Here is a 17,340-nt window from a genome sequence, read left to right on the forward strand (position 1 = left end):
ATAGTGTCACCATTGTTTACATAACTATCACGTGACAGGTAATTTGCATAACCTTTCAAAAATCGGTTTTCCCTATGTTTTGTTTCAATGCTTTGAGATATGTGGCTGAAATTCATGTGAGTGCAAGCTATCCTACAGGTCTTCAAAAGTATGTCTCAGAATTTTTTTAAACCTTCTTAAACAGTTTTTATGCTAGAAAAACTTCCAGAGCAGTGAATTTTACCGTAGTTGATTTCTTTAAAATTGTGCTCCAAAAAAACTAAACAAGATATAAAAAATCTGAGACACACTTTGAAAGAGCATTGTGACAGCTTGCATTCCAGAAAGTTTGAGTCAGATATTTTGAAGTATTGAGACAAAACATAGGGAAAACCGACTTTTGAAAGGTTATGCAAATTATCTTGTCACGTGATAGCTATGTAAACAATGGTGACACTGTGGTTACCAAAATGTTCCCATATATGTAGGCTTTCAGAAAATGTATACTTTACAGGGGTTCTGAGTTTATTAACTGTTAGAGAATTGTTAGATTAAAAGATCACATTTCTTGTCTGGGAACCTTAAAGCGTGCTTTCAATGAAATAGGTTAAAATCCTTTGGTTTCTACTTCCAGAAAAATAGGTTTCAATTTGAATTCGCTTATCGTTCTTTCCATAGTCAGTAGTCTATGTTTCTTCCGATAGAAAGAATCTACCGATGATCATCTAAAAATACAGAAAAGTGGGCATTTACGTAGCTTTCTAATGTGTTTCACACCTCTACATATATTTCATTTGTATAGTCATTTTTATTCACACGAAAAGAAGGGTAGTAAATTTTGATTTTTTTGTAACATTAATATCCTTAAGATACTCAAATAATAGAGTTCATTTTATTCCAAGAAGTCAAAATAAAGCTAGGCTACATTCAAAAACAAGCAAAATTAAACAATTATCAGAATGTGTTTCAAAAAGACATTTGCCAAGCCAGCACTTGTTTCTTTCGTGTCATATCTGTTGACGGCACAAAATTATTGAAATGTAGTTCAGGAGAAATATACACAGTTAATCATTCAAACAAATTGCTTTGGTTATCAGTAGTGGCTGCTTCCTAAATGGTGCGCCCTCAACTATCTAAGCATTTCAACGTTCCCTATCCATTATGTATTCTGTTGTGTTTTAAATGTTCCTTTGTTTGAATAAATCTATGATCGCGAATATTAATGATACTTTTTGTCTCAAGGTTGGGCGATTCACCAAAGTTACCAACCCAAATAACCTTCGGGTTCAGATGGCGTCCTACTACAATTTTTTCTCGACGGTGGTTGCCTCTGACACGCCAATATTCTCGGTGCCTTATCAAGCCGCGTCGGGTATAGGTAAGTGAGAACAAGCAAACAAACAATATTGTACAGCAATCGAAAAGTAAGGCACACCCTAAGAACACTGGACTCACTTTCCTTATGGTGTTAAGCGGTGCTTGCCTAGGGGTACCTTTCGTAATGGATAAATACAAACATACGCCCTAAGATATTGTTGAATTGCACTGTAGCTTAGACTGAAGATCCGTCGCTGGAGGGCGTTCTCTACGCTTGGGGGGGGGGGGCGTAGAGAACGCCCTCGAGCGACGGATCATTCAGTCTAACTGTAGCTCAACATAGGCCAAATGTTCTTTAGCTTCGATAAAGTGTGGATTTCAAACTTTTGCTCGATGAAAATGTGTAGGTATATACTTAAAGGGATACAGTCGTCAGAACTGCGCTCAAAGGTCGTATAGGACCCATACGGCCAATGTAAACCCTGTATCAAAGGTAAGATAGTGATTGATGAAAGTTAAAACATGTCTGTCATGATCTAGTGCATCCACGGTCCCTCCACACTGTGGTGCATCGTATAATTTAAATGTTGCAGCTATGATGATGAGGTGCATCTAGCTATCGTGCACGAAATACATTGTTTGTAAACAAGAAACTCGGAAAGGCGCAGCTCCGACGAATTTCAAACTCTACTCTTTAGAGTATAACGCTTTTAATATAATTCTTTGTTTGCCGTCCGCGTGTTGATAGGTTTTCAGAGAAAAAGAAGAAAACAAACACAATGTTAAAGCCCTAGTAAGGCTAACTTTCAATGATTTTTATTATTTTTATTTTTTATATCAATTGCAACTTCTTTTTCTATTCCCCAAAGAATGTTGAAACACCATGTCAACTTATCGTTCAAATGTGTAAATGCATTTTTATTGTTTACATTTAAATTCTAGTCTGGACCAGAAGTCACTTTTCATATAGTTTACGTACAGTATGGGCCGAATTGACAAGATTTTCTATTCTTTAATATCTGGGACGAGTGTTACCTGTAAATATTGAATGAAGTTTGCATTACTTTTCAACGGACACACGAGGGTAACTCGCTCACTATTTGAAAAAGTGGAATCAAATTTAATAAGTGATTTGTTCCTTAAATCAAGGCGAAAAATGCCACCTTCCTGTAACGATTCAGCCTTAATTTTCCATACAGAAGTTCGGCCGCCCACAAATAGTAACGTATGCGAGTTCCATGGCCAAATACTGAGGTATTTCTATGTCAACAACCGTGATCTTAGAAATAATGCGCGATCATGACGTAATCATTTCTGGTGTTCTGCAGGTTTGTTAACAACGGCGGCACTTCCAGTATTAGAAGGCGGTAAATTGAAAGGAGTCGTCGGCGTTGACATCACTTTGCAAGATCTGTTTGCCGATATTACTTATTTCCACGAAGGACAATCAACATACTCGTTCATCTACGAAGTGGAGACTTCGTCAATGGGTAAGAAAACCTTCAAGGGCGCTTTTTCCGCTCTCCCATTTGCTTGTCAATTCTCTGGTAACATTCATTCTTGTGTCATGTCTCAGTCTTTGTGATAAATGGACTTTGGATAACATAACTTGTCAGTTGATACACTTTTTGTGTACTGTAGTACAAACGTATCCATAAACAACGGAGAACATTCACATCGGTCAAAATAAAAATTGTGTATCATATGGGACTTTGGGAAGGAAAGAAATTTGATAGAAGTGAAAATATCGATTATTATCGAATATGAAACAAAATTTTTCGTATCTTTTATATTGAACAGAGAAGGCTGAACAAGTCACGCTTTTTCAATATTCATATAAAGATACATAGGCTACAGTACACAGCTTATTTGAATTTTACAAAACTGAATAAAGAAGGTCGCAGTTGGTGAAAACAATCCGCAGCAATTAGTCATAGTTCCCACAATTTAAGATAGATGCACTGATTTCTATGGTGCGTTATTTTTTGATGAATGTACCTGGACAGGACGAACGCTGACACATCCCCTGATGCCTGCACCGAGCACTGTGGAGGAAGACCCGGTGTTCGTGCATATCACGTCACTGGAAAGAGAAGCGGACTTCGAGGATCAGGTTTACACAGTGTCACAGGGGTGAGTTCTGTTTTGAAAATAAAAAACAAAGTGTGCTGTCTTAACAGGCAAGATTCGTAAAGCTCTCTGGAGAATAGTAATTGCACCGGTGTATAATGCTTTATGGACATCAAAATCAAATAAGTACATACCTAGATGTGACTGTGTGTCCTCATTTTGCTGACCACTGGCAGTTACTTCACCTATAGACATCAACCGTTTCTAATTCTGAACTCTAAAATTGGCGATAGCTGAAGTGGGTTACTTTGGAGTACAATAGTATAGAAATAACGGACGACGCGCTGACCATTAACGTTTATTTATGGGTGCGGGCTTTCAAGCCTCGCCCGTTAATTTGGCTTTCCTCTCGCCCGCGCCCATAAATAAACGTTCATGGTAAGCGCGGAGTCTGTTATTTCAATTATATTATCAATGAACCCCTAAAAACCGTCAAAAGTTACGAAAATTTCCCATGCGAACGACTATGTTTACGATATTATTCATATTCACGGGCATGAAAACAAACCAAGACTGTGTATTTGTGGGCAGTCACGTGGTTCAGCTCGACCAATAGACCCTTTCCTCAATCTCACCGGAAGTTTCCGTGCGCATGCGTAATTATATGCACGTCGCCGGTTTGACCTAGTTCCGCTGCAGTCAAAGTCAACCCTCTGGAACGTTCGTCGACTCTCTACTACGTAGAGTTCGAGTAAGCAAAGTCTGCTCCTGTATTTCCGGGCTATTTTTGCCATTTCATGGAAAAAAGTCTCTGCCTGAAAATCGTCACACTAATTTTGTTATTTTGCTGTGGTATTAGCTTGCAAAAATGTTTCTAATTTCTGACAAAGTCGAAGTGGTTGATCGTGTGACAGTTCGTTAACCATATGACAGCCCTGATTTTGTGGAGGGACCGTGCCTGATGTTATACTAGCGTACTTTGACGAGACCAAACGCTTTAAATTATGACAAAAACTCAGATATTACATTTACATATCACAAGTTTCAATTTGATTGAAAGTTTGGACAATGGACAGGGCATGGTAATATAATGCTATTTATCTTTCGCTTATCAACATCATTTTCTCTTCTCGTAAGGGCCTAGCAAATGCATTTTAGTGTAGAGTGGTGTGATGAAGTGCAGTGTAGTGTAGTGTGGTGTAGTGTGGTGTGCTGTGCTGTGCTGTGCTGTGCTGTGCTGTGGTGTGGTGTAATGTAGTGTAGTGTAGTGTAGTGTAGTGTAGTGTAGTGTAGTGTAGTGTAGTGTAGTGTAGTGTAGTCTGGTCTGGTCTGGTCTGGTCTGGTCTTACGGTGGCCCAAAACTACCTGTTCTCCGCATTCAAAGTCTGCGTCGCATTCAATTGTTTTTCTCTCACATAAGTCTCTGCATTCAAAGTCTGCGTCGCATTCAATTGTTTTTCTCTCACATATGTCTCGGCATTCAAAGTCTGCGTCGCAATCAAATGTTTTTCTCTCACATAAGCTTATGTCTCCGCATTCAAAGTCTGCGTCGCAATCAAATGTTTTTCTCTCACATATGTCTCCGCATTCAAAGTCTGCGTCGCAATCAAATGTTTTTCTCTCACATGTCTCCGCATTCAAAGTCTGCGTCGCATTCAATTTTTTTCTCTCACATATGTCTCCGCATTCAAAGTCTGCGTCGCATTCAATTGTTTCTCTCTCACATATGTGTCCGCATTCAAAGTCTGCGTCGCAGTTAATTGTTCCTCTCCTAGATGGGCCACAGGCGGCCCAAACACTATTAATAAGCTTATTATTGAGTTTTTCTCAGTTTTCTCTATCAGTTCTTCTCCCTTTCTTCACGCTTTGACTGATCGTAGGAAATAAAAAGAAATTACTTTATAGCCTAACCTAGCCTCTTGACTCTTTATTTATTTTACACCCCATTACAAGGACGTTTATCTCTCATATACACACATCTTGTAATTAATTAGTCAACATGACTAATTATACTAATCCGTGGACTTATCAGGGATTTTATAGGTTAGTCAACATCGCGAAAGATAGGAAAGGTTACTAAAACTCCTTTTTCATTTACATCTCTATCTTTCCAATGTTGACCAACCCTTGATAAGTCCACGGATTAGCATAATTAGTTGTGTTGACTAATTAATTACAAGATGTGTATATGAGAGATAAACATCCTTGTAATGGGGTGTAAAATAAATAAAGAGTCAAGAGGCTTTAGGTTAGGCTAAATAGTCATTTATTTCATTTACTACGATCAGTCAGAGCATGAAGAAAAGGAGAGGGACTGACAGTGACAGAGAAAACTGAGAAAAACTCAATAATAAGCTTATTAATAGTGATTGGGCCGCCTGTGGATGGTCGTCGCAGTCAATGATTTTGTCACCAACACATGAAGGCGTTGGCAAGTTTTGGTGAGCGTGACCCTCGCTCCATGACCCATGATTGCATCCGGAAAAAGTATCACTCTTTTAGTGTTCATGATCGCGAAAAGCTCATTTTTGAAGGTAAGTGACAAAGTAATTTATTGTATTGTAAGCTTATGGGGTTAATGATCTAGCCAAGGGGGTACGCTGCTCACCAGTATGGGCGCATCATAATGGGTCCCACATGAGCGTCCGAATGTAAAACGGCAGCCCGTCCCACAACTGCCAATACATCCAGGGCTAGACGGTGGCTAGATCATTAACCCCATAAGCTTACAATACAATGAATAACTTTGTCACTTACCTTCGAAATCAATGAGCTTTTCGCGATCACGAACACTGAAAGAGTGATACTTTTTTCGGAAGCAATCATGGGTCATGGAGCGAGGGTCACGCTCACAAAAACTTGCCAGCGCCCTCATGTGTTGGTGACAAAATCACTGACTGCGACGCCAATCTAGGAGAGAAACAATTGAATGCGACGCAGACTTTGATTGCCGAGACATATGTGAGAGAAAACATTTGATTGCGACGCAGACTTTGAATGCGGAGACATATGTGAGAGAAAACATTTGATTGCGACGCAGACTTTGAATGCGGAGACCCATGTGAGAGAAAAACATTTGATTGCGACGCAGACTTTGAATGCGGAGACATATGTGAGAGAAAAACATTTGATTGCGACGCAGACTTTGAATGCGGAGACATATGTGAGAGAAAAACATTTGATTGCGACGCAGACTTTGAATGCGGAGACATATGTGAGAGAAAAACATTTGATTGCGACGCAGACTTTGAATGCGGAGACATATGTGAGAGAAAAACATTTGATTGCGACGCAGACTTGAATGCGGAGACATAAGCTTATGTGAGAGAAAAACAATTGAATGCGACGCAGACTTTGAATGCGGAGACATATGTGAGAGAAAAAAAATTGAATGCGACGCAGACTTTGAATGCGGAGACATATGTGAGAGAAAAACAATTGAATGCGCCGCAGACTTTGAATGCGGAGAACAGGTAGTTTTGGGCCACCGTATGGTCTGGTGTAGAGTGGTTTGGTGTGTAATGGTGTGCTGTCGATACAGTGAAGTGCAGGGGAGTGTTGTGTAGTGTTTATGCTCTGTGATATAATGTTATATTCATTTTTGTACGCCTATTCTTCTTGCAGAGGTGACGAAAGCGGAACGGCCACTTTTACCTCAACAAGGACGATACCGCGGGGAAACGCGGCCACTGAGGGCGTCGACACACTTCGTGTGCCCTCAACCTTCCTTTGGCGTAAGGTAATGCAATACTTAAAGGAAATCAACCGTTTCAATCATCTCAGTAAATATTTGTGATTATAAAAACTTACAAAAAACCTACCTGTGCTGGTAGGCTCACTTATATGATCAAGGTTGATTCAATTATGCATAGTGAAAATGAATCGGTTCTCATTATAAATCGTGTTTTTTATTTCTCTTTATTATTCCAGGTATCTGGAACACCATACGTAGTATGTTTAGTTTTGGGAGAAAATGAACGGGAGGCCATACTCACCGAGCAGGATCCAACAGGTAAAAGCGCATGCGTAAATATTCAAACCGATATCTTCTTCTGAAATCAATTTGAAGTATTCAGCTAGATTGTGACTGCATATTAGACTTCACCGTGAAAATACAATGCCACCACTCGTTCCGATTTTAATGTGCAGGCCTTAGAATAATAGTTTTGAAGAAATTGGCCAGGGAATAATTTGTTGAAGTGTACATCATAAATGCATGATAATCCCAGTTTGGGGGAAAATTGTTCGCTCCCAATTTTAATTGAAAGAAGCGAATATTTTGTTACGCCTTCGATCTGTTTGATATCACCTAAGTCTGTATCCCTTAACTTGCTGTGTTAACTTGCTCAGTAAAGAATTACAAGGTTATTCCTACCTTTTTCAACACCATTTTTGTTTGCAGGAGACGACCTTGCCTTCATCTACCATCGCCTGGACTTGACATCTCCGCCCGGTCTTTGCAGACATTATAACAGGACTGCCACAAGAGGTATTTCGTCAGTAATTTATTAATTAATAGTTGTTCTTAAGACGTTATGAATATTACACCGTACGACTGTCTGACAGTAATTTTTTTTTTTTTTTTTTTTTTGCGTGTGGAATGTTTGTCTTTGACTTACTTGTCACGTGACGTAATCATTTGCTGTAACCATGAAGACCTGATCTCTTCTTCCTCACACTGACCTTTTATTCCTTATTCAGAGGCATCCGCTGTCAAGTTCAGCAAGGAAGCTTTCCTGGATCCCGATGAATACGCGGTTAGCGAGGAGACAGAAAATCGAGCCAACGCTTACATGCAGTATATGAATGGTGAAACTGAGCAGAACGCATACTTCAAGGTGTGTAGGCTCATCCCTTTCACCACAGTGGTTTGTCCCAAAAATCATTTAAATGGCGGCAATTCTGGACCTGTCTACATTTCATTTTGGGTAGACAGGTTAAAGATACACAGCTGTGATATGAAATGGGAATTGTAGGAAGTATGCTCGCTGGAAAGTGCAATGGACCTGACAAAGTATTAAACAGAAGTACAGATTATGCGCATGCGCAGTTTTGCATGACTGGAGAACGCTGGGCTAGCTCCGCTGTAGACTTTCACAAATCAACATAAGCCACAGGATATAGTTACTCTACAAAGCTATGGGATGGGCTCGTACAAAACCAAATCATTTGAGCCAAGTGATCTCGTGTGTACCCTGTTTTGCCATGCTATGTGTGTGTTTTCAAGAATAGTAAACAGGCATGTTCTCTGTCACGTTGTTTTTGTGCAGGACGGTGTTCGTGACATGGTGGTAGCCACGGCTAAAGCTGACGAGATATGGTCAACCATTGAGGATGTGAAGCAATACACCGCCTTCTTCTATATAGGTACTGAGAACGGCGTCTTCAGAGAATATCCAGGCGTGAGACTCAACAAAAATTACGACCACACCGTCAGACCTTGGTAGGTTTGCCGTTTTCTAAAATGAAGCTAAAGTTTTGTTCAAACGTTAGACTCGTTGAATGGGTATGGTCGGGAGTGTTAACGATGTGTACTTTTTTCTATTCCCAATACATCATGTACTGTTTAACATTGCGATGTCAACGTTTCAATGTTGGCCTTTCTTGAGGTAAATGTGCCTCTAGGACACATATTCGGTGTTTCAATTTTTTTCCCAATACGTTTCTGGTTTACAACTTGTTGGGACTTATTCTAACGCTCTTGGAGTAAGAAAACTTTTGACTGTTTTAGTGTTTCGAAAATCGAAAATTTAAATTTTTGCCTAGAGATTTAACACAAGGATGGTGGTCATTTTGAATACAAAATATAGAAAAATGCACGTCAAATAATTTGTTTATCCCCGCGGATAAGTCCCGCGGACTTATACATTGGATGGCGTCCGTGCGTTCGTCAACGCAGACATCTCAGATATGCCTCGGTAAATAGCTTTCAAACTTGGCACAAGTATTACACATCACAATCAAACATGGTTGTCAAGCGGCAATTTTGTTTCAATTATTCATACCTTAAGCCACTACTCAGATATGCCTCGACTGATATTTTTAAAACTAAGCACAAAGACTTTAAACATTGTGTTATGTACGTACTTAGAATTATATCATGGTACGATCCAATATGGCTGTCAGGTGGCCAAGAAGAATAGCAGATTTATAAAACGTGCTGTCCGCATAGCCATATTATATGATGTATGGAAGACATATGTAAATGGAACTAAATTTTATGCTACACATAGGTACGAGAGAGCGAAGAACAATAAAGGAAATATTACCTTATCGCCTCCCTATGAAGCTGCCAGTGGAAGTGGTTACGTCATCACCTTGGCTCATACCATTGTTGAAAGGTGAGTCAACAAGAGACGGAAGGTTACTTGTGTTTAAACCACAGAGTACAGAAAGCATAAATTGACTCATTGAAAATGATAAATAAATATAAAGCAAGAGTACCCTGAATCGTTGTATGCGTATAGCTGCATCTCCCAACCTCTCCACTGTATTTCAAAGGAAGCAGTTAATATGTGTAAATTGCCTACAAAATCTCCCCAATAGCTATCGCTGCCGATTACCAAAGCGCGAGAGAGAATTATCGTCCTGACGAAAACACCTTGTTAACAGCTAACAAAGTAAAAGACTATAGTTTTGGGAAGGGGGGACTATCGGCACACACAGACTGCAATCCATTCACACAAAGAGACATACACTATCAAGGCTCAATAAAATGGCTTTAAGTTTTGCCTATCATTTCAGGCTATCTGGAGCAACAGCATCGGGAATTTCGGACGAGGTAATTGCAGTCATGGGAATGGATTTCTCGCTACCGTACTTCTCACTTTTCTTAAGACAAATTTACCCGAAATGCAACGAGACCAGATACAGGTGAGCTTGTAGGATGTTTACGGTCATCGGAAGGTCTCCCTTGGTACATGTGAATGTAATAATGCTTAGTTCTCCCTCATTTCACTGAATTACTCTTGCCCCAGCCACAGCAATGCGTGCCAAAATACCAAAATATGAAATGTTATTCGTGCAAAATTACAAATGTTGAAATTCCATTTACTTGATCAATTATTTAATCATATTGTTTTATTTATTTATTTATTTATTTATTTATCTATCTATTTATTAATTTATTATTTTCAATCCTTCCCTGTTTCATATAGCTGCTTTGTCATGGACAGCAGTGGCTATCTCATTACACACGATACGTTCTTTGACGTCAGCGGCGCTGTTAAAGATGGCGTCGAATATACACATATCACCGAATTGGAAGAAACAATCGCACAGGATCTCATCAATAGAGGTGTCTTGGTTAAGAAACAGTGTGTAAACTTTCAAAAGATAAAGCTTCAAAACTATTACCAGGTAAGGAATGATAATAATTAGGGCAGTTATTTCACATGGTGCAATGAACAGCCTTTCCGATGCAATGGCAATCAATCAAGAAGATGTCAAGACGCGAAAGACTCGACATTTAACTATGCAACGTATAGACTTTGCAGACTGTCTGCAGTGATTTTCATTTCAATGGGAGTTCGACATTCCAACGTTCACACCTCCCTACTTACATGTATACCTACTTACCTATCTACCTAACCTATATAAATACCTACCTGTCTATATATCTACATACCTATTATAGACACTGACAGGCTGACCGACCGACCGACCCATCCACCTACATCCATCCATCCATCCATCCATCCATCCATCCATGCATGCATACATACATACATACATGTGTACATACGTACATACATACATACATACATACATACATACATACATACATACATACATACATACAGACAGACATACATACATACACACATACACACAGACAGACAGACAGACAGACAGACAGACAGACCACACACACACACACCACACACACACACTCACACACACACACGCACGCACACAGACAGACATGCAGGGAATCATAAATGTTTCCATAAGTACAAGCATTGAGAGGTAGCCGATACAAAGGCAGAATAAAACGATATTACAATCTCGTCTCATATTTGTCAAAACTGTCCAGGTGTATAAACCCGAGAGTGACATCGACACGATGCCGGAAGGCGATCCCTGCTTGCAATATCAGCTGGCTTATATTCCTGGAACAAATGCATACATCGGCATCATAGAAAAGACGATCAGATGTATTCCGGCAGTGTGTCCATGTATACAGGTGAAAAATATATTACCATCGCTTCATTTTATGTATTTTACTTTATATTGCCTGTAGGTGTGACCCTTACGATAACCCCCGAAGATAACTGTGAAATCAGTTCAGGTTTGAGATATTGAACAATTTACCAACGTGAAACTTACTTTAATCACTTTATTGCATAACACCTTGTTAGCTCAGACGAAGCAACTTTGATAAGTTTACTTTGCGAAATGTTCTGAATTACTTGTTCATTTTTTTTTGCAGAAAGAGTGTCGAAAGGCTGACAAGGAAGACGAGTGTGAGTGCCCATGTCTGTCAAACGCAGAATATGATTACTGCAATGATTTGTTCACATTTCGTAGGTATGTATGCAGCCTTTGAAGCCATTATATACACGTGTCACGTGACGGACATGATAGCATGTTCTCAAAATCAGAGTACATGTACAGTACTATGAAGCTTATCTGTCATCCGCTTGGCAATGCCACCCTCACCCGAGCACTCAGACCTCGTCAGTGTGTCGACCGAGCAGCGATGGCACCGTGCCAGTGCTTGATCAGACTGGAACACTCACTGGTTCATTTTCACTTCGCAACGGCTCAGAGAAGTCGGTAGGAGCTGACAAAATCTGTGGAGGGCAATGTAAGAAATAGAGTAAACTGTAAATGGTAGGCTTTTGGAAGGATGGGCCTTCCCTGAAAGAAATAGAGAACATTGATAAGACGGAGTACACATTTTTTTCGCGAAAAAATGAGTTCGTCAGCGATTTCTCTGCGAGTTGACGAGCATTTTCTACATATAGGCCTATCAGCGAACAGGGAGGTCTAGGCTGGGAAATTTTGACACTGGACGGCGCGCGCGGTGGAAAAATTTTCCAGTTCATCGGGTACCAGACAAGGTTCCAGCTAGCTGCAATAATTGTAGCCTTGGTTGGCCGTGGGGCTTGGGCTTCTGTCGTGCGGCTCGTGCCTTCCACGGCCAACCAAGGCTACAATTATTGCAGCTAGGTTCCAGCGGATGGGTGCACAGACACAGATCACCGTGGTTCTGACATTTTTTACTTGTATAGAGATGGGTGGCAGTGGGTTTCCGGCCGAGAGTAAGGGAACAAGAAAATTAGAGTGCTTGGGATTTTTCAAATGGTAGATTGTTCAGAATTTCTCGACATCGCCTGTTTGGCTGCATGCGCCTTGAGAAATTTGAAGGTCAAGAATGCGAGGACTTGTCAGTTGCGGATCATACAGGAGGAACGTTATTGATGAAAAAGCTCCATGCATGTCATAATCGCCTCTCTTCTTCGTAACAAAATGTTTTTTTTTTCCTTCCGCAGCGATGATGCGCCATCTTGTACGCCACTTATCACTAGCCTCGATCCCGTGGTGACTGAAAACCGTGATCTGCGCAGTCTCCAGAAATGCTACCCGACGGACTGTTCTCAGTTCAAGACAAGCATGTAAGCAGAGGTTTCTCTGTCGTGGAACTTCTCATCAAGAGTAAACTGAATGTAAACTCCAACCGAAGAGAAGTAAAATATACTCACGCTACATCGTCTCAAAGAAACGATTTTGCGCCTTCAACTTTTAAACAGCTGGAATGGACGGAAGAGAATATCATACTTAGCTGAACGTTTTTAAATCATACATTTACAACTTGAAAACACGATGTGAGGCTGCTTGCTATTAGGACAACTCTTTGCTTGGGAGAAATACTTCTCTCAATATATCACTATTTTACAATTTTTGTATAATTTCAGGGAATGTATAGCTGCAGTGAGTTGTGAATGGTGTAATGAGGGCATCTACGAGGATAAGCCATTCTGTTTTGATCTCATCTACTCTTGCAAGCGTGAGTATTGTATTACGTGACTTCCTTTCGCAGTGATGGCTGTGTCCGCCATTCAGATTGTAGCAGAAGTTCAAAAAGCGAAATTTATTCGTTGAGGGGGGGGGGGAGGGGGTTTGACCTCCATTCAATAAGTGAACTTCACTTTCGCACTTTATTTTGTGATCACAAGTTTTCGTGTGTTTATTTTAAATTAAAGAAAAACTGCACACTCGTGCCAACAAATTTGTAACTGTTTCTATCTCCTTTGTGCCCCAAACACAATTTACCGAATTGTATCCTAAACCTTTCATTCATCAAATTATACAAAGACAAAAAGTATCATTTTTTAAAAGTGTGCTATTTAAGCGTCTGCTCTAACCACTAGATGTCTTTATTCTCACTTGTTATGCACCTGGTCATAGTCGTTTTAATATGATTGAACATGCCTGGGCCCCCTTGTCAAAGTTTTTCGCTTATTTACCGCCCCTACCAAGTACAAATTGCGTGTTCACAAAGACAAAGAACAGCACAAGAGATGCAAAAAGGGAAAGTAAAATAAAATGAAACTTTTATGCGGTAAAATGCCCTGTTAGTACTCAAATCTGATCGTTTACTTTAATTGTAATGTGGCAAGGGGAATACGTCTTTAGTAGCTATAGCAAAATGCAACATTGTACTCTCAGGCAGACATGAACATTTCGCACTTTTGAAGTTTCGTTTAGGGGGAGGGGGAGGGGGTTTTAATCTAAACGAAGAAATTTCGTTTCTTGAACTTCTGCTACAATCTGAGACGGTCCCTTACATACTACAAAAGCTTTACCAAATGATGTAAACAATGCGTTTTATCACAATAAGGGGACATCACGAGTGATTATCTGATAAGCTTTGAAACAGAAACGAATGGGACCTTACAGATTTATGCTTATTTTGGTAGGGGAAGTTCAAAGACTGATAATTTCGTCGTACCCTGGATAGGACAAAGTTGATATTGAAATATTATGATCGCCTAAATTTAAAACTACACGTATTTCATTTATAATATTATTAAATTGAAAGTAGTTCTGTCTTTGCAATTTTTTTTCGACATCTCATCAAACCGCTGCTCAGTATACGTATATGATATGACTTTGATGGCTTGGTCACGTGATAGTTGTCGTCATCGAGTATAAAGCCCACACTGTTTTATCAATTTTATTTCCTCAGCTGCTAAAAACACGGGGACGTCGTCAGCAGGTCTCATCGCTGGAATCGTCATAGCCATACTCCTTGTTGTTGCCATAGTGATAGTCATCATCGTTGTGTGGTTTATTAAGCGGAGAAATATCGGTAAACCTGTACCTCGAGCCGACCACATACCAGTGTCCTACACGGCAAGTGCCGCTCCATCAGCCCCACCAGCGCCCTCTGCGCCGAGCTTCGACCCGACTGCACCTGTCCGAGGCAGAGATTATTTTCAACCCGAGGCGCCGACGTACAATGACCCAGGGGAATATAGAACATACTATCAAGAGCCAAGCCCTGTAGACGGGCGACACCCATACCAGGGATTGGTTCGCCCACAACATTCTGTCACGAGTCAGATGAGTGGACACTCGTACGAAGTGCCGGTTAACGCAGACGACAGCCAAAATGGCGACGTCGGAGAACCAGGTTCGCCCGACTACACCTACCATGATGTCCCACTTTCATAAACGATTACACCAGATCTAGATTTGCGTAATCTAAAAGTATTTGAAAAATAACTGCTAGGAAGGAAACGAAAATATGAAGACTACCTTCGCGGAAGAGGCACAAGTTGTAATTATCCCGGTGAGAATATCAAGCTTTTGCCGATTTTGGCAACGGCATTTTAGAATCGGCGGACAGACAAAGACAAGTTTGCACAGTTAACGCGCCGTGCGAAGTTTGGTAGCAGAAGACAAGCTAGCTAACTTTTACCGATATTGAAATTCAAAATGGCCACCATCTCCGTGTTTACAATATGGGGCAAATACAAAGCACAAATCTTAAAATTACTGTTACTCTCCTCAAAGACACATCAAGGAGAGCAACGAATCAAGTGTATACGTTCACGATAAAATCACAATCGTTGCGACATCACCAATGAAGCTTGACTTCAGCGGCATTTCTCCTTTCTGTCTGTAAATTGAACTGTTTGATAACATTTGAAGGGGGTACTCCTGCTAGCATTAGACAGCAAAATGTTTCGAATGATTTAGCATTCAGTGCCGAAGACAAAGTCTTCCAAAGCGTGAATGAGATAGGTAAACGTAGCGCTCTGAGTGTCAACGAACGTACCAAGCCCGGAAAGAACTGATCACTGTTATATGAAAGGCGCCATCACGCTATTGATTATGGGAAAGGTGCAATTAGGCGCTCTCTCTCGTTTCCCTCATACGCCCAACTGTATTGGCACAAAATAAAATACCTGTGCATCCCAGAGATACAGAACTTAATTTCAGCTGGTGGTGTACAGCCCCTCTAGCTGAAAGTGTAAAATTTAAACTTATGTCTTTCACAGACCGGGTTACAAATTGGCTAGGCATTGGCTGGGCATCTCTAGGCTATAGCGATTTTTGCCAATGTTTGAATGTAACCGTCTTTTGGATGAGGCCAACTACCGCTGTTTTGACCTAGAAGAGCTGTAAATTTCTGCATAGTTCTTCTTTTGAATCATTGCCTTCTGGGCAAAAAAACGCGGAGGAGCATTATCGCTGGCGATCATGATTTTCACTATGGAATGAATATATTACCATAGACCCTCTTTTTTAGAATCTGTGACAGTACAGGGTTTACTTAGAAAGTTATTTTTTCACAAAACGTGATATGGTATCGACAAATCGGCAAGAGGTTTATCTGTAGAAATAGGATATGTAGGCGCTTTCCCTTAGATTGTTTGAGATATTTTTATTAAATTAAATGGTTTTGAGGCTTTGAGTGAACATATCCTTACCCGCCTTCACCTGACCTTCGAGATCTCGTCTGCTAGTATTAGGTTGCGTTCTTTGCAACGCTGGGCAAAAAACCCTGCCTCATGTACAGGTTTAATGACTGCTACAAAGTCAAAACTTCGTTTTAATTATACATAAACCCATATAGACAGTTTCTTTACTGTCTATGATAAACCAAACAACCACACGATATAACTTGACCAGTTGAAGACGATTCCACAAAAGCGGGGCACATCGAAGATCTAAGTCACGCGAGATCTCGAGGTGAGAGGGAATGATCACAGTTGGTATCTGTGAGATACAATTGTAAAGTTGTCTTTGTACTAATCTCCTTTTGAGAAACTGACATATCACATAGTTAGAGGACATGGTGACAATACAGCGAAATTAGCCATATTAAAATCTAAGTAGAATTACTTAATAATGCTGTAATTTCTCTTTATCACTGTCAGATTTGTAATATTTTAAATCTTTTGATATGTGTCGGATAAGGACGTCACTGAAGATCATGACGGCAGCTTTGCAGGCTTCAAAAGATCCTAAATCGAAATCATTTTAGGTTTTAGTGAATTTACAGGCAAGCTTGTGACCTCGTGTTCTGACAAGCCAGTCAAACATAACATACTAGTATCAAGAATCTCTTCTCTGGTATATGTACAAACCCTACTTCTTATACTTTGTATACATTTTTATGTAACAGCACATGGTCCAACATACAATATCCAGACCCTGTCCTCTGGTATGTATGCATACCTTCGTGCACTTAGTACATTTCGGTGTAACAGCGCCCTCATCGGTAGCTCTCTATATCATCAGCTGTCTCTTTTCGATAAAATGTATCTGTATTTAAAATGTAATTATCTACTGTAAATATATTAGAAGTTAGAATTGTTGTAATTAAAACATGCTTCACTATTTTTATATATTATTTGTCGCCATTTGTATGTTCTGTTAACATTCATCATACGTATGTGTAGAGCACTTTAATACTTCATTGTCAAGTTCAATGTCTATCGTCTGAATATTCAACCA

At 40.1% G+C, this 17,340-nt stretch overlaps 1 protein-coding gene across 1 annotated transcript in view; it reads left to right on the plus strand.

The window, feature by feature from the left end:
- Positions 1-17,237, plus strand: part of LOC139132099 (VWFA and cache domain-containing protein 1-like) — a 34,772-nt gene extending 17,535 nt beyond the window's left edge. Inside the window, exons 10-25 of the mRNA XM_070698494.1 lie at positions 1,222-1,357; positions 2,625-2,786; positions 3,303-3,429; positions 6,991-7,105; positions 7,297-7,378; positions 7,769-7,855; positions 8,068-8,204; positions 8,637-8,809; positions 9,600-9,707; positions 10,111-10,239; positions 10,524-10,725; positions 11,402-11,551; positions 11,798-11,895; positions 12,864-12,986; positions 13,287-13,378; positions 14,561-17,237. Coding sequence (XP_070554595.1) covers positions 1,222-1,357; positions 2,625-2,786; positions 3,303-3,429; positions 6,991-7,105; positions 7,297-7,378; positions 7,769-7,855; positions 8,068-8,204; positions 8,637-8,809; positions 9,600-9,707; positions 10,111-10,239; positions 10,524-10,725; positions 11,402-11,551; positions 11,798-11,895; positions 12,864-12,986; positions 13,287-13,378; positions 14,561-15,048 — 2,409 coding nt within the window. The 3' untranslated portion in view covers positions 15,049-17,237. The remainder of the gene's footprint in view (positions 1-1,221; positions 1,358-2,624; positions 2,787-3,302; positions 3,430-6,990; positions 7,106-7,296; positions 7,379-7,768; positions 7,856-8,067; positions 8,205-8,636; positions 8,810-9,599; positions 9,708-10,110; positions 10,240-10,523; positions 10,726-11,401; positions 11,552-11,797; positions 11,896-12,863; positions 12,987-13,286; positions 13,379-14,560) is intronic.
- The last annotated feature ends 103 nt before the right edge of the window (positions 17,238-17,340 follow it).

Source organism: Ptychodera flava, chromosome 1, assembly GCF_041260155.1.
Source record: "Ptychodera flava strain L36383 chromosome 1, AS_Pfla_20210202, whole genome shotgun sequence".
Taxonomy (NCBI): Eukaryota; Metazoa; Hemichordata; class Enteropneusta; family Ptychoderidae; genus Ptychodera; species Ptychodera flava.